The 18468-nt window shown below is 41.3% G+C and overlaps 1 protein-coding gene and 1 long non-coding RNA gene across 2 annotated transcripts; both read left to right on the top strand.

Annotated features, from left to right (window-relative positions):
- Window positions 1-4419: 4419 nt before the first annotated feature.
- Window positions 4420-18261, top strand: LOC114308657 (uncharacterized). Its single transcript, XR_014336579.1, has 2 exons — window positions 4420-5234; window positions 18006-18261. It is a non-coding gene; the product is annotated as an uncharacterized LOC114308657 (long non-coding RNA).
- LOC145794912 (equilibrative nucleotide transporter 3-like) lies at window positions 5511-17378 on the top strand. The gene is made up of 5 exons (XM_082877244.1): window positions 5511-5518; window positions 15243-15353; window positions 16561-16606; window positions 16722-16889; window positions 17049-17378. Exons 1-5 carry the CDS (start codon window positions 5511-5513, stop codon window positions 17313-17315), a joined length of 600 nt encoding a protein of 199 aa, XP_082733370.1. The 3' UTR covers window positions 17316-17378.
- Window positions 18262-18468: the final 207 nt, after the last annotated feature.

Genomic DNA, 18468 nt, shown 5'->3' with positions numbered 1-18468 from the left:
TATCACACATTCACAGATAAGCATATAAGCTATATCCACATTCTCAACAGATATGTATAACAACAATATCCCACATTCACAGATAAGCATATGAGCTATATCTACACTTCACAAAGATAAGCATATGAGCTCTATCTTCACTTCTCTAGACAAGCATATGAGCTGTATCTACGGAGTTCATCCCCTATCTTCTCCCAACACTATCCGGTTTAGAGGTACATCCCCTATCTTCCCCTAAACCGCGGAGTACATCCCCCATCTCCTCCTCTACACATAACCTATACAAACACATTGGTTCTATATACAATCACTCAATACATATAATTAATGTATTCTATCAACCGTCAAATTCCATGACACATTCCATTGATTAGTTTCCGTTTGCCTAATCATCATGCATTGTCTACAACAATCACGACTATCCTCCACCGATAGCCCAAAGCAATTATTTCTAAACAAAAAATAAATGCACAATGGATATTCAATCAACATTTCATTTCGGTGTGTGATAAACAATTCAACTACACCCTTTAACCCCATACATTCCCAATCTCGACAATTCCATTTCATTTCCTCATTTCTCACAATTAATTATCCCAATTAATCAAACAATGTAATTAGGTCATTATCCATAATTAACATTTCAACCCTTAGGTCCCATTTTCATCAATGATTCAACATTTATTCCATTTCTCTATGCCAAACATGCATTTAGGTTTATTACAAATAAATCCCCAACTTTTGTAAAATTACACAAAAGTCCCAAACTTTCACAAAATTACCAAACCAACCCCAACATCTCAAAATACTAAAATTTAAAGACAAAATCCATAGAGAGGAGTAGGATATCCCTACCTCAAATCCGGAGCCCCAAAGAAGAAGATGACAAAACCCAACGTGCTCCAAAACCCGAAATTTTCAGATTAAAATGTAGCCCTCGATGATCAACAACTTTTTTGTAAAGGCCAAAGATGAGCAAATCACTCCTACTAGATCAAAACCTAGAGAGAAGGTAGAGTTCTAGAGTGAGAGGCTCAACAATGGTGTTTTTGGAAAAGTAGGAGAGAGAAGAGAAAGTGAAAAAGTGATTTGAAAAGTCACAACTCGGGACTTAAACCCAGTCGCCCCGCTCGAGCGTCAAACACTCCGCTCGAGCGTCACTCACAGACCCCCGCTCGAGCGGCCAAACTCCCGCTCGAGCGCCGGATGCACTCTCCCAGCACTTTTACAGAGCCAGGTCTCCGCTCGAGCTTCCAACTTCCCGCTCGAGCGGAACTCACACAACCCCGCTCGAGCGGCTAATCCCACGCTCGAGCGTCCAACACTGCACAGGAAATACTGGATGGGTGTATTCCCCGCTCGAGCGCCCAAACCCCCGCTCGAGCGTACAGGCCAAAATCTGGGCAACTAGTTTTGGTTTCTAAACTCAACCAACCTGTAACAAATCTGCCCAACACATCCTATAACTCAAAATACAAAGTAAAGAGGATGCAAACAAGATGATAAACAACTACCAACATCCACGGACACATGTCCGGATCACTGTACAATAAGGGTAAACCCGGGATCGCTATACTCTCTCAGAGAAGGGGCAGTTAAAAAACAAGTGGGAGTGGTCATCAGTGTGGTAAAGGCATAATGGGCAAGTAGCAACAGGGGAAATACCAAACAATTTCAGCCTATCACCCGTATTCAATCTATTCTGGATGGCCAACCAAGTAATAAAGCTAGCTATAGCGATCCCGGGTTTACCCTTGTTGTACAGTGATCCGGACAAGTGTCCGTGGATGTTGGTAGATGTTTAATTATCTTGTTTGCATCCTTTTTTATCTTGTATATTGAGTTATAGGATGTGTTGGGCAGGTTTGTTACAGGTTGGTTGTGTTTGGGAGCCTAGTGTTGCTGCCCAGATTTTTGGACCTTCGCTCGAGCGAGGAGTTGTTCGCTCGAGCGAGAGTGAGGTTCGTGGCTGGTGGGTCGAGCCAGAGTGTCTTCGCTCGAGCGAGCGCTTGCTCCTGGTTCTGGACCTGAGAGTTGTGTTTCTTGGCTCGAGCGAGCTTTTCTTGGCTCGAGCGGTCTGGTTTGTTCTTCGCTCGAGCGAGGAGTTGGTCGCTCGAGCGTGCTTGTGGTTACAGACCTGAGGGTTCGGGTTGTTGGCTTGAGCGAGTATTCTTTGGCTCGAGCGCACTTTTGAGTTTTTGGCTCGAGCGAGAGTTCCTTGGCTCGAGCGAGAGTTTCTGTGTCTGGTCGCTCGAGCGACCAAGTCTTCGCTCGAGCGAGAGTGTTTTATATCAGCGGACAGTAGCGTTTTAAACATCACTTTTTCACCTTTTCTTTTTGATCAAACCCTTGATCCGACACACTCTCTCTCTAAACTTACACTCTCTCTAAGAATTGATCTCTCTAGAGTATGAATCTAGCCTAGGGCCTTTGTTAAAAAGATAGAGGGCGTTGAGAGCTTTGTTTTAATCTGAAAAAGTTTGGATTTGGAGCACGTTGGTCTTCGAGTCTTCATCTCCTTTTTGGCTTAAACTTCGAGGTAGGGATATCCTACTCCTCTCTATGGGTTTTGTCTTTAAATTTTGGCATTTTGAGATGTTGGTGTTGGTTTGGTAATTTTGTGAAAGTTTGGGGGCTTTTGTGTAATTTTACAAAAGTTGGGGTTTTATTTATAATAAACCTGAATGCATGTTTGGAATAGAGAATTGGAATAAATGTTGAATCATTAATGAAAATGGGACCTAAGGGTTGAAATGTTAATTATGGGATTTGACCTAATTACATTGTTTAATTAATTGGGATAATTAATTGAGAAGAATGAGGAAACGAAATGTTGATTGAATATCCATTGTGCATTTATTTTCTGTTTAGAAATAACTGCTTTGGACTATCGGTGGAGGATAGTCGTGATTGTTGTAGACAATGCATGATGATTAGGCAAACTGAAACTAATCAATGAAGTGTGTCATGGAACTTGACGGTTGATAGAATACATTAACTGTATGTATTGGGTGATTGTATATAGAACCAATGTGTTTATATACGTTATGTGTAGAGGAGGAGATATGGGATGTACTCCGCGGTTTAGGGAAAGATAGGGGATGTACCTCTAAACCGGATAGTGTTGGGAGAAGATAGGGGATGAACTCCGTAGATACAGCTCATATGCTTGTCTAGAGAAGTGAAGATAGAGCTTATCTGCTTATCTTTGTGATGTGTGGATATAGCTTTTCTGCTTATCTGTGGGATATTGTTGTTATACATATCTGTTAAGAATGTGGATATAGCTTATGTGCTTATCTGAATATGGGATATAGTTTTTATACATATCTGTGGAAATGATGATAGAGCCAGCATGCTTATCTGTGGAAAAAGGGAAAATGAAAGATAACTTTGACTCATAAGTTGTAAGACATAAATGTGTAATTTATGTGAACGTATCTGTGTTAGCCATCTATCAATTGCTAATATTTTAGTCATTGTTCATGGTTGGTTTAGTGTATTTCTGCTGGGCTGTGGCTCACCCTATATGGGAATATCATTTTCAGGTGCAGGAAGCATGCCACCTCCAAGGACATAGCTTGGGAGGTTAGAGGCGGACATAATGTTGTCGTTTCTTTTTTTTTTTTGATGTATTACAAGTAAATACAAGCCAAGGGCTTAATGTGTATGAGTTAGTACTCTTTTGTTGTAACCAAGTGATAACTTGGAAAGCTGTAAGCCCGTAGGGCATTTTGTTTTGATGTTAACATGTAATACTTATGTAATGGAACTCTAATGAATGAAAGAATGTGGTTAGTTTATATGTAAATGCATGTCTCATCTGTTGGGTTTAATGTTGTTATTTTGAGGGCGTTACACTAGCCTTGGGAACAGGCACAACACTTCAAACCAAATTAGACCACTCAACTTCCTCAAAAGAGACTCTCCAAGCATTCCAAGCAGATTTGATAGGAACAGTCCATCAGTAGACAGAGTCCACACGAGCTTATCTTCCTATTTATTTGTTAACGGTGGAAGAACAAAAAAAAGTCAAATGTGGTGATTATCTTGAATTTGAATTTGAAACCAAGTGCTGAAATTTCTTTAATTGGAATAACTAATGATTATCTTGATATGTTGATGAATTTCAGCCATTTCTTTGTTGACTTACCATTGACCACAAGGGGTTATATTTCTAAAAACTGCGCTTATTTAAATCTCTTTATTAAATTATTGTCATCAAATTCAAATGTTGGCTAGCCATATTTACTTCTCTTGGATTTTATCAAACCATGATGTTTGACTTTTGAATAACTTCCAAAGTTGACTTGAGTTATTAGTTAGTTATGGGCATATCTGATGAAAAAGTATTTTTAAATATTATTGTTGTTAATGTTGTAAAAAAATTATCAAATAATTTATGTCCTTGTACAGAAATACCACCCCTCAAGGGTCCTTACTCTCGTATATCAACCATTTGCACTTGGGACACTCGCAATACTGACATACAAAGAGGCAAAAATCAATACCAGAAGAAGAAACCTATTTGGATATATCCTTTTTTTTCATAAGTGCTCTTGTTGTTCTTGTTGTAAGTACCATAATTATATGTATTACATCTTCAACTTACTCCTTAACCATATGGTTTTGTAGTAACATGTTTTAGTAACTCAAATTCGAATTATTAAGCATACGAGTCCACTTTGATTCCATCTTTCATTGTATTGCCACAGCTGGATTTAGCTACATCTGGAAAAGGAGGAATTGGGACTTATATTGGAATATGTATCATTAGCGGTGCTTTTGGAGTTGTAGATGCTCATGTTTAGGGTGGAATGGTTGGAGATCTATCATTCATGCTACCCGAGTTCATGCAAGTTAGTATTTGTGGTTAGCTTATTATGTGATCTAGTTTTGAAGTTTTGAAGTTTTGATATAAGCTTTCTTGTTTTTTATTCTTCATGTCTTTTCTTGCTAGTTTGGCTCCGTCGGGGGCTCTAACCTCTGGCTTGAGATTGATTACAAAAGCAGCATTTGTGAATTCCAAGGATTGCCTGCGCAAGGGAGCTAGTAGGTTCAAATCCTTTTAGCTGTTTTTCATAAATTTTGTAGGAAATATGATTCAATAAGTATTGCTACATATTGGGGTTACAATTTTCTAGTTACTGTTTTGTGAAAGAGAAACTCCTCAAACTTATGTCAACATTTAAGTCAATGACTCAAAGTATGAACGTAAAGGAGATTAAGTTTAGGTAGGTAGACAATGACCTTTTTTCTCTCAAATTTTTTATTTATAAATATTTATGGTTATTGCTTTCCACCTAAACTACAAATAATAGGCTATCATTGTCAATCTTTTAGGTAGTTGATTTTGATGCATTTTGTACTATATTTGACTTCTGTTTCCAAACCAAGTATGTTGCTTGTGCCCTATTTTGTTCAAATTAATGAAATGTTTGTCCCGGATTTTGGCAGCTAACATAATCCAATTGAATATCTGTAGTGAACTTCATAATGGAAAAACTTAGATGTTAAGGTAAGATAATGATCAAACTGACTTGGATTATAGAGTTACAAAATGAATTAAAATTTTTACTTCATGATAATAGAATCGATTTCTTTGATGGATATGCTTTCTTTAATTCCATACAACACCAATATCTTTTCTTTAATTTCAATTGCACTGTTTTAAAGAATGCTGAGATAGATTACTATGATAGCATGTAACGCCCTCAAATTAATAACATTAAACCCATCAAATAAGACATACATTTACATATAAACTAACCACATTCTTTTATTCATTAGAGTTCCATTACATAAGTATTACATGTTAACCTCATAACAAAATGCCCTACAGGCTTACAGCTTTCCAAGTTAACACTTGGTTACAACAAAAGAGTACTAACTCGTTTACACATAAAGCCCTTGGCTTGAAGTTACATGTAATACATCAAAAGTAAAACGACAAAACATGTCCGCCTCTAGCCTCCCAGCTATGTCCTTGGAGGTGGCATGCTTCCTGCACCTGAAAATGATATTCCCATAAAAGGTGAGCCACAGCCCAGTAGAAATACACTAAACCAACCATGAACAATGACTAAAATATTAGCAATTGATAGATGGCCAACACTGATACAATCACATAAATCACATATTTATGTCATACGACTTATGAGTCCAAGTTTCCTTTCATTTTCCCTTTTTCATCGGATAGGCATATAAGCACTAACCACATGCTCAATAGATATGTATAACAACAATATCCACATTCTCAGATAAGCAAATAAGCTATATCCACATTCTACAACAGATATGTATAACCACAATATCCACAGATAAGCATATGAGCTATATCCACACATCACAAAGATAAGCATATAAGCTCTATCTTCACTTCTAGACAAGCATATGAGCTGTATCTACGAAGTTCATCCCCTATCTTCTCCCAACACTAACCGGTTTAGAGGTACATCTCCTATCTTCCCCTAAACCGCGGAGTACATCCCCTTTCTCCTCCTCTACGCATAACGTATACAAACACATGGGTTCTATATACAAACACTCAATACATATAGTCAATGTATTCTATCAATCGTCAAGTTCCATGACACACTTCATAGATTAGTTTCAGTTTGCCTAATCATCGTGCGTTGTCTACAACAATCACGACTATCCTCCACCGATAGCCCAAAGCAGTTATTTCTAAACAGAAAATAAATGCACAATGGATATTCAATTAACATTTCATTTCCTCATTCCTCACAATTAATCATCCCAATTAATTAAACAATGTAATTAGGTCAATTCCCATAATTAACATTTCAACCCTTAGGTTCCATTTTCATCAATGATTCAACATCAATACCATTTCTCTATGCCAAACATGCATCTAGGTTTATTATGAATAAAACCCCAACTTTTGTAAAATTACACAAAAGCCCCAAACTTTTACTAAATTACTAAACCAACCCCAACATCTCAAAATACCAAAATTTAAAGACAAAATCCATAGAGAGGAGTAGGATATCCCTACCTCAAATTCGGAGCCCCAAAGGAGAAGATGACAAAACCCAACGTGCTCCAAAACCCGTGATTTTCAGATTAAAATGTAGCCCTCGACGATCAACAACTTTTTTGTAAAGGCCAAAGGTGAGCAAATCACTCCTACTAGATCAAAACCTAGAGAGAAGGTAGTATCTAGAGTGAGAGGCTCAACAATGGTGATTTTGGAAAAGTAAGAGAGAGAAGAGAAAGTGAAAAAGTGATTTGAAGAGTCACAAATTCGGGACTTTAACCCAGGTCTCCGCTCAAGCGTAAAACACCCCGCTCGAGCGGCCACTTACAGACTTCCGCTCGAGCGGCCAACCTCCCGCTCGAGCGCAGAATGCACTCGCCCAGCACTTTTGCAGAACCAGGCCTCCGCTCGAGCTCCCAACCCTACGCTCGAGCGGCCACTTCCACAGCTCCGCTCGAGCGGCCAGATACACGCTCGAGCGTACAACACTGCACAACAAATACTGGATGGGTGTATTCCCCGCTCGAGCGCCAACACTTCCGCTCGAGCGGACAAGCCAAAATCTGGGCAACTAGTTTTGGTTTCTAAACTCAACCAACCTGAAACAAATCCGCCCAACACATCCTATAACTCAAATATGTAGTAGAAAGAATGTAAACAAGATAATAATCAACTACCAACATCCACGGACACATGTCCGGATCACTATACAACAAGGGTAAACCCGGGATCGCTATAACCTCCCCCCCTTAAAGAATTTCGTCCCCGAAATTAAACACAAGTTTTCAAAAACAAGTTTTCCTCTATTTTAAACAATGTTACATTTTAACATTCAACAATTCGACCCATTACCGGTCACCCCCTCCATTTAACAAGAGGCATTTCACAATATGTAAACAACATATGTACTTTCAACATGCATCAACATTATGCATTAACTTTCCAATTTCAACAATATATTCAACATATACAATGTTACATTCAACTTCCATATGTGGCAAGTTCCAAAACATGCTTCCAATAACCCAAAACATTTTCAATGTTTCACAACTTAAGACATATATAAAAGCTCTTAAGTTCAACAAAATTTAATTACAAGATTACATATCAACAAACAAGTCCGGATATTTCTCTCGGACTTCCAACTCACGTTCCCAAGTGGCTTCCTCCACTCCGTGATGTTTCCACAAGACTTTCACCAAAGGAATGGTCTTGCCACGCAGGACCTGATCCCGCCTATCCAAGACCCGAACCGGTCTCTCCTCATACGAGGCATCCTCATCTACCTCTAAATCGGTCCAATCCAACACATGTGATGGATCTGGCTCATACTTCCGAAGCATACTCACATGAAACACGTCATGCACTCCGGACAACTGCGGCGGTAAGGCTAATCGATAAGCAACCTCACCGATCCTCTCAAGGATCTCAAAAGGACCAATAAACCGAGAGGATAACTTCCCACTCTTCCCAAACCTCATCAGACCTCGTCTAGGTGATATCTTCAGAAAGACATGATCACCTACCTCAAACGCCAAAGGCCTCCTCCTACGGTCAGCATAAGATTTCTGCCGACTCTGGGCTGTAACAAGCCTCCTACGGATAATCTCAACCTTCTCCGTCGTCTCCCTAACCAACTCCGGACCCAACAAAGGTGCATCACCCACTTCGGCCCAACAAACTGGAGACCTACACGGTCGGCCATACAAGGCCTCAAACGGTGCCATACCGATGCTAGACTGAAAACTGTTGTTGTAGGCAAACTCTACCAAGGGCAAGTGCCTCTCCCACGTCCCACTGAAGTCCAGGACACAACCCCGAAGCATATCCTCGAGGATCTGGATAGTACGCTCGGACTGCCCGTCTGTCTGAGGATGATAAGCCGTACTAAAGGTTAACTTAGTGCCCAAGGCACTCTGCAAACTCTGCCACAACCTAGCAGTAAAACGAGGATCTCTATCTGAGATGATCGTCACTGGGACCCCGTGCAATCTCACTACGTCCCGAATATACAAATCGGCAAGATGATCCACCGAATCTCTCACGCGCATAGGAATAAAGTGCGCCGACTTAGTCAACCGGTCTACAACCACCCAAATAGCATCACTACCCCGCTGAGTCCTCGGAAGACCTACAACGAAGTCCATAGTGACATGCTCCCACTTCCACTCGGCAATAGGCAAGGGTTGCAACAAACCCGCTGGTCTCTGATGCTCGGCCTTCACTTGCTGGCAAGTAAGACACTTCGATACGAAAACAGCCACATCTCTCTTCATACCCCACCACCAAAACTGGCGACCTAAATCCTGATACATCTTAGTACCTCCCGGATGCACCGCAAGGCGCGAATGATGAAACTCTCGGAGTACTTCCTCTCGGCAAGACTCCGGTACAAACAAACGGTCTCGGTATCTCACACTCAGGTCGGGATACACCGTCAAACCCTTCTCAACTTTCCCACTGGAGATCTTCTCTCGGAGGGATTCTATCTCAAGGTCACCTCTCTGTGCCTCTAACACTCTAGTCACAAGTGTAGGCTGCGCAACAACAGAAAACAAGGCCGCAGCCTCAACAGATTCACCCATTAGCAAATCAAACTCACCAAGTGCTCCCAACATCTCCCATTCCCGGATGGCTATACTAGCTACATCACCAATGGTCTCCCTACTAAGGGCATCGGCCACAACATTGGCCTTCCCCAGATGATAGTGCAACTCAAAATCATAGTCCTCGATGAACTCCATCCATCTCCTCTGCCTCAAATTCAAGTCTCTCTGTGTAAACAGATACTTCAAACTCTTGTGATCCGAGAATACCTCGAACCTCTCACCATAAAGGTAGTGCCTCCAGATTTTCAAGGCAAAGATCACTGTTGCTAACTTTAGGTCGTGTGTGGGGTAATTCTTCTCGTGTATTTTCAACTGACGTGAGCCATAAGCTACCACTTTCCCCTCTTGCATCAACACACAACCCAAACCCTCTTGTGAGGCATCACAATAAACCGCATAACCCAACCCTCTCTCCGGAATAATCAACACCGGAGCGGTGGTCAATCTAGCTTTCAGCTCTTGGAACGATTTTTCACAAGTCTCATTCCATACAAACTTGACTCCCTTCCGAGTCAGTCTAGTCAACGGTGACGCTAACCTGGAGAAATCTTTCACAAACCGACGGTAATACCCAGCTAATCCCAGAAAACTGCGGATCTCAAACACATTCTTAGGCTGTGCCCAATCTTGCACTGCCTCAACCTTGGATGTATCAACAGACACCCCTTCCCCAGATACCACGTGGCCTAAGAATTTGACTTCCCTCAGCCAGAACTCACACTTCCCAAACTTGGCATACAGCCTATGGGTTCTAAGCAACTCAAGCACCACTCTCAAGTGTTCCTCGTGCTCCTCCTCAGAAGGCGAATAAATAAGAATGTCGTCCACGAAGACGACCACAAATCGGTCTAAGAACTCCCGGAAAATCCGGTTCATCAAGTCCATAAAGACTGCCGGTGCATTGGTAAGCCCAAATGGCATCACCAAAAACTCATAATGGCCATACCGCGTACGGAATGCTGTTTTAGGAATATCCTCCTCCCTGACCCTCAACTGGTGGTAACCCGATCTCAAGTCTATCTTAGAGAAACAACGGGAACCCTTCAACTGGTCAAACAAATCATCTATACGGGGCATAGGGTACTTATTCTTAACCGTAGCCCGATTCAACTTCCGATAGTCAATACACAATCTCAAGGCACCATCTTTCTTTTTAACAAAGAGGGCCGGCGCTCCCCACGGCGAAACACTAGGGCGAACAAAGCCCTTATCGAGCAATTCCTGGAGCTGAACTTTCAACTCAACCAACTCTGCTGGAGCAAAACGATAAGGTGCCATAGAAATCGGCGCCATGCCGGGCACTAAATCAATAGAGAACTCTATCTCTCGGTGAGGTGGCAAACTAACAAGATCTTCGGGAAAAACATCCGAATACTCACAAACCACTCTCGGCAACACAATCTGAGTCTCATCACACTCACTACTCTCAAAGCTAGCAAGTAGACCCCTAAGCTCACTTCGCCCTCGCGAATCATACCCCGGTGGCAAAACACTACCAACCCGGTCTCCCAAGAAATGGAACCACTCCCCGCTCAAGGTACATAATGTAACCCTCTGGCGGTAGCAATCAATAACAGCCCGGTATGACGATAGCCAGTCCATACCCAAAATAACATCAAAACCCTTCATGGGCATGACAACAAACGGAAAAGGAAGCCTATAATCGGCGACCTCAATATCACATCCTCTAACACCCTGTTTCAGGATCAACTCACCGCCCAAAGGCGATACCACACAAATAGGAGATGCTAACTATGCTAACTCCAATTCCAAAACCGATGCAAATGCAGCAGATACAAAAGAATGAGATGCACCCGTGTCTATCAACACACTAGCAACCGAGTTACAAAACAGAAAAGTACCTCTCACTACTGATGGAGCTGGTACTAAATCCTGCGCGGTAACAGCATACACGCGCCCCGTAGGCCCCTGGTCTACCTGCTCACCTCTCGGAGCAAAAGACTGCTGCACAGACTGGGATGACGAAGCTCCCGGATTGGCCCTCGAGGCCTGCACAGACTGAGCTGGCTGAAAACCCTGCGTCTGCCTAGAACCAGACGCTCCCGAAGTGGCACTCAACTGCGGGCAAAACCTCTTCAGGTGCCCAGGCTGTCCACACTGATAACAAGACAAGGGCTGCCCCCTACCCAAACTCTGACTCTGCGGTCTAGCTGAAGAAGAAGTAGCTCTCTGACCCCCACCCTTCTGCGGGCAAACAGAAACCTTGTGACCCAGCTGGCCACACTTGTAACAGGTGAAATCCCCTTGACCACCTCTCCCGGAGCCTGCACTCGGGACTGGGAAGGTCGATCTAGCAACACCACCCTGCGACTGCTGAGGGTTAGAACCCCTCTGCCTCCTGCCATCACCCTGGCTATCTTGACTCCTCTTGGAGCCTCTCTGCCCCTCATCCTCCTCCTGCATCATAAGCTCCATATGAGCTGCAGCATCTACTAGGTGTCTATACTCTCGGATATAAGACCCACCAACTCTCAACTTGAGGCCCCGCCTCAACTTCCGCTCAAACTCATAGCAACGGCGTTCCTCAGACGCTACCAGTTCAGGTGCGAACCTGGACAAACTAGTAAATGTAGCCTCAAACTCGGCCACTGACAAGCCCTGCTGATTAAGCCGGCTAAACTGATCTCTCAGCTTCTCTCTAGCTACTGCAGACAAAAACCTCTCCTGAAAAGCATTCACAAACGCCTCCCAAGTACCACTAACACGAGCCTTCTCGTACTTCCACCATTGACCCGCATCTCCCTTCAGTTGGAAGGATGCCAAGGTCACTTTCAGTGCTCCGTCCTCAATGCCAAGCATCTCGAACGTCTTACTCATTTGCTCTAGCCACTCATCAGCCTTCAGTGGCTCCTTTGGATCCCCGACAAACTCATCCGGATTAGACCGGAAAAACTCCCTCTTCAAGAAAGAAGGCCCTACCTCAGCTGCTTGATTCCCAGCTCTAAGAATACCCAAAGCTCCTGCTATTTCTCTGGCCAAGGCACCCATAGCCTGCTGACCCACTGGCTCGGCCACATTGGCCTGACCAACCCCCTCCTGCACTGCCGGAATCTCACCCGGTAATGGTGCTTCCTGCCTCGCAGGTCTACCACGCCTAGCACCTCTTCCTCGTCCTGACATCCTAATAAAGGTAACACAGAACATTAGCACATTCACAAATGTGCCGAAACTAAACACTCACGTCCTAATGCATGGACAACAGTAATTCACTCCACATAAGCACATAAACACATAAGCACTTACGAATTTCATTTCCGGATAATGATAGTCCCGAGACGTTACTAGAGTTCCGGTTAGAAACAGCATTGATCAAGTGCTTTTCCAACAAGACTCCCGGAAACTCAAGGATCCAATCAACATCCCAGAAATTAAATCCCATACCCACATAGTCACATAAGCATGTTATCAATTAAGCACATAGCATATGACACTACATCTAAGTCCCTATCAAGCGAGACAAACCCATTGTGATCCTAATCACTTCCCACGTACCCAAAGTATTCGAACCCGGTACGCTCTGATACCAAGTTGTAACGCCCTCAAATTAATAACATTAAACCCATCAAATAAGACATGCATTTACATATAAACTAACCACATTCTTTTATTCATTAGAGTTCCATTACATAAGTATTACATGTTAACCTCATAACAAAATGCCCTACAGGCTTACAGCTTTCCAAGTTAACACTTGGTTACAACAAAAGAGTACTAACTCGTTTACACATAAAGCCCTTGGCTTGAAGTTACATGTAATACATCAAAAGTAAAACGACAAAACATGTCCGCCTCTAGCCTCCCAGCTATGTCCTTGGAGGTGGCATGCTTCCTGCACCTGAAAATGATATTCCCATAAAGGGTGAGCCACAGCCCAGTAGAAATACACTAAACCAACCATGAACAATGACTAAAATATTAGCAATTGATAGATGGCCAACACTGATACAATCAAATAAATCACATATTTATGTCATACGACTTATGAGTCCAAGTTTCCTTTCATTTCCCTTTTTCATCGGATAGGCATATAAGCACTAACCACATGCTCAACAGATATGTATAACAACAATATCCACATTCTCAGATAAGCAAATAAGCTATATCCACATTCTACAACTGATATGTATAACCACAATATCCACAGATAAGCATATGAGCTATATCCACACATCACAAAGATAAGCATATAAGCTCTATCTTCACTTCTAGACAAGCATATGAGCTGTATCTACGAAGTTCATCCCCTATCTTCTCCCAACACTAACCGGTTTAGAGGTACATCCCCTATCTTCCCCTAAACCGCGGAGTACATCCCCTTTCTCCTCCTCTACGCATAACGTATACAAACACATGGGTTCTATATACAAACACTCAATACATATAGTCAATGTATTCTATCAATCGTCAAGTTCCATGACACACTTCATAGATTAGTTTCAGTTTGCCTAATCATCGTGCGTTGTCTACAACAATCACGACTATCCTCCACCGATAGCCCAAAGCAGTTATTTCTAAACAGAAAATAAATGCACAATGGATATTCAATCAACATTTCATTTCCTCATTCCTCACAATTAATCATCCCAATTAATTAAACAATGTAATTAGGTCAATTCCCATAATTAACATTTCAACCCTTAGGTTCCATTTTCATCAATGATTCAACATCAATACCATTTCTCTATGCCAAACATGCATCTAGGTTTATAATGAATAAAACCCCAACTTTTGTAAAATTACACAAAAGCCCCAAACTTTTACTAAATTACTAAACCAACCCCAACATCTCAAAATACCAAAATTTAAAGACAAAATCCATAGAGAGGAGTAGGATATCCCTACCTCAAATTCGGAGCCCCAAAGGAGAAGATGACAAAACCCAACGTGCTCCAAAACCCATGATTTTCAGATTAAAATGTAGCCCTCGACGATCAACAACTTTTTTGTAAAGGCCAAAGGTGAGCAAATCACTCCTACTAGATCAAAACCTAGAGAGAAGGTAGTATCTAGAGTGAGAGGCTCAACAATGGTGATTTTGGAAAAGTAAGAGAGAGAAGAGAAAGTGAAAAAGTGATTTGAAGAGTCACAAATTCGGGACTTTAACCCAGATCTCCGCTCGAGCGTAAAACACCCCGCTCGAGCGGCCACTCACAGACTTCCGCTCGAGCGGCCAACCTCCCGCTCGAGCGCAGAATGCACTCGCCCAGCACTTTTGCAGAACCAGGCCTCCGCTCGAGCTCCCAACCCTACGCTCGAGCGGCCACTTCCACAGCTCCGCTCGAGCGGCCAGATACACGCTCGAGCGTACAACACTGCACAACAAATACTGGATGGGTGTATTCCCCGCTCGAGCGCCAACACCTCCGCTCGAGCGGACAGGCCAAAATCTGGGCAACTAGTTTTGGTTTCTAAACTCAACCAACCTGAAACAAATCCGCCCAACACATCCTATAACTCAAATATGTAGTAGAAAGAATGTAAACAAGATAATAATCAACTACCAACATCCACGGACACATGTCCGGATCACTATACAACAAGGGTAAACCCGGGATCGCTATATAGCATGTAATACTAGTTTACTAATTTTTATTACTTACGATTCATTGCAGTTTTATTTTTGCTATCTCCGCATTTTGTGAACTCCTCTGCATTCTTCCCTATGCATTGGTCTTTCCAAAGCTACCAATTGTAAAATACTATTGCTCAAAGGCAGCCTTAGAAGGATCTGTAAGAGGGGTTAACTTGAGCCTACTAAATTAATTGGGCCCAATCGAAGCCGAATCGGAAAGCCCAAAATTTGATGAGCTTGGAGAAATTATTGCCAAATGAGTCCAAGTGAATTCTATTGAACGAGTCCATAAGAAAGCTAACCAATTGGGCCGAGGAAGACCTATTGAGCATATATCTCTAAAGAGAGTCTAACAAGCCCATCCAAGGAGGCTCAGATCATACAGGCATTCGAGGAGGTTAACTGTTGTTTTTAGAAGAGATGAAACCCTCAGAGGAGATCCATTCTCTGAGGTATTGGTTTAGTCTTAAAAGGGTTCGGAACCACGAACTTAGAGACCTATTTGAGCTCGGATTCGAAAAGGTTCGGATCTATGAACCTAGAGATCCAAAGCGCTTGGCTTTGAACAAATTCAAACTCAATCTAGAAGTCGCTCCATTAATGAGTCCCAGAACACTTGAAGGCTTGGAGCTTTTCGGGATCTACGCACCAGAACCATGGGTGTAACGGAGTTTGAGCCAAGGACCCGATCTCGAGGATGGTGAGTGGAGATAAATTCACTCTTCGGTTAAACTAGCCTATACCCGGGTCGAGGTGGCACGATCTAGGGGGTCCCTGAGACTCGACAATATTTGTGGCAAGGTGTTCTCTTGAACTACCCCTTACCCTTCTACGGTAGGGCGTCCTCTGGGACTACCCCTGACCTTTTGGGATGATTGGGGATCATTGGTTAGGTGTGGCTAAGAAGAAGGGTTCGCCGAGAGGTTGATCTCCTCTTCGGGGTTTTCCTCATCCTCGGAGAGGTCACCTCCTCGGACAAGGTGGTTAGAGAGAATATTCCCCATGTGCCTTGCACATGGGCTCCATCCTACATCATGAGGTGCCTATAAATAGCACCCATCCATAGCTTTATAGGGGATGGATTTTAGAGAGACAACTCTTGGAAAAGAACTAATTTCCCTTCTCCATTATCAATCTTGAGAGTGAAAGTGGGAGATCCATGAGAGAGCCTTGCCATTATTCTCTTTCTAACTACTTTGTCTTCTTCTTCACCAAATCTCTTATCTCCATAATCTCTTTACTATTGTGTTCTTAGTTGTGACTGTTGAAGAATCTTAGCCTCTCATCATTTCTAGAGAATTCGAGTTTTCTTCAAAGATCTTCGAATTTTTCAACCACATTCTTGAACCCTTTCATATAGGATCCAAAACTGTTTCAGCTGACCTTGCCGCTGGTGGCAATCATGCAGAACCAGGACAACTAGTATGTTTCGTTCACTTTTAATTATGATGATTATATCGAGTAAGATACCCCTAATCCCTAATCTTGCTCAACCAATCTTTTATTAGAACGTGAGCAGGCTGAAGAAGAAGACTCTAAAAACCATGAGCGATTAAGCACAAAAGAATTGTTGTTTCAAAACATAGATTACGCACTTGATATGTTTCTCATATACGCACTGACATTGTCAATTTTCCTTGGATTCCTATCTGAAGATACCAGATCACATAGCTTGGGTTCATGGTTAGTATTTCATAACTACTTGACGAATTTCATTTTTAAAACAGGCTATTTTTATTGTTTCTCCTTAACAATTTAGAAGAAGAATATCCATTTAAGTTCATTTGGATATTTTTTTTCTCTATTTCCCTGGTTTTTTATTTTTAGAGTCTGGTAATACTGCAAGTATGCACTTGTTCTAATAGCAATGCATAATGTGTGGGATCTTATTGGGAGATACATACCACTATTAAAATGCATTAAGCTAGAATCACGAAAAGGACTTATGATAGCAATTGTTTCTCACATCTTGCTTATTCTAGCATTCTATTTCACAGCCAAATATGGCGGCCCGGGCTGGATGATATTGCTTTCATCATTCTTGGGGCTAACTAACGGTTACCTCACTGTCTGTGTCCTTACTTCTACTCCAAAAGGTTATAAGGTTCGTTGATTTAGGAGTTGTTTGGTTTAGCTTATGGAGCTACTTAATAGTTTATTTTCTTTCTTTTTTTTTTTCTTTTTTTTATTTGAAAGTCTACTAGAGTGTTGATGCAGCTTTTGAGGCAAAAATAGCTGAAGTACTTTTAACTTTTGTTTTCTAAACGGTTGACACACTAAAATGCTTAAACAACATTGAACGTCAACGAAACTTGACACACACGACTAACTAGGCACAAATGACTTGTAGGATAAAACAGGACTCGAAACCGATTCCCGGTTTTGAATTTAGAGCCTAATTTCTATTTGTAAAAACTTGTCCTTTTGAAACTTTTTTTTTCCGAACCGGTTGACATACTAAATTGTTCAAACGGCGTCGAATGTCAACATAACTTAACACATATGACTAACTAGGAACATATGACTTGTAAGAAAAGATGGGACTCGAAATCGATTTCCGATTTTGAATCTGGAGCATAATTTCCATTTGTGAAAACTTGTCCTTTAGAAATTCTTTTTCGAAAAACAATTGGAGAAACTCTTGGAAGATACACTGTGTGGCATTTGATTTATATATATGTTACAATCTTATCTATTTATTTATTTTATGAAATAAATATCAAATGTTTTACATATTTTGTAAGCTTGAAATTAATTATATCATAAATATATATATATATATATATTTGGTTTCTTTTTGCAGATGCTACCCTTTTGAGTACGTGATGATATCTTCGCATATCGATATTGGAGCTTACTGTTGATACTAAAGCAAGCTGTTAATATATATGTTTTTTTATTTGTATTGTTGATACTTTGGTTTTGTTTTAGATACAAATTTGAGTTTTTGAATTATCAAAAAATATTAGTATTGTTGGAGGATGTTTTATATATTTTTGTAAAGAATATTTGGTGGGCACTGTATCATTATAGGGTATATATATAATTATTCGTATATATGATTTTGTGAATGTGAATGTGAATGTGAATGTGGATGTGTATTAATAATTTGTACAAGGAATGAATTAATAAAATATATATTTATTTTATGAAAAAAAAATTGCAACAGTAATAAACTATCGCTAATGGAATCATCATTTCCTTGAATTTTATTAGTGACGGGTTAACCTATCGCATATACATATTAGTGTCATTTTTAGCGACGA

Source organism: Camellia sinensis, chromosome 7, assembly GCF_055761805.1.
Source record: "Camellia sinensis isolate YWXY chromosome 7, ASM5576180v1, whole genome shotgun sequence".
In the NCBI taxonomy this organism is placed as follows: Eukaryota; Viridiplantae; Streptophyta; class Magnoliopsida; order Ericales; family Theaceae; genus Camellia; species Camellia sinensis.
This window is presented reverse-complemented; position numbering and strand designations above follow the sequence as displayed.

What these genes read in the sequence shown, in the direction of transcription:
- LOC145794912 (XM_082877244.1), top strand. An exon ending in TTGCCGCTGGTGGCAATCAT is followed by an intron (nt 16,607 to 16,721) that starts GCAGAACCAGGA and finishes GAACGTGAGCAG; the next exon opens with GCTGAAGAAGAAGACTCTAA. An exon ending in ATAGCTTGGGTTCATGGTTA is followed by an intron (nt 16,890 to 17,048) that starts GTATTTCATAAC and finishes TAATACTGCAAG; the next exon opens with TATGCACTTGTTCTAATAGC.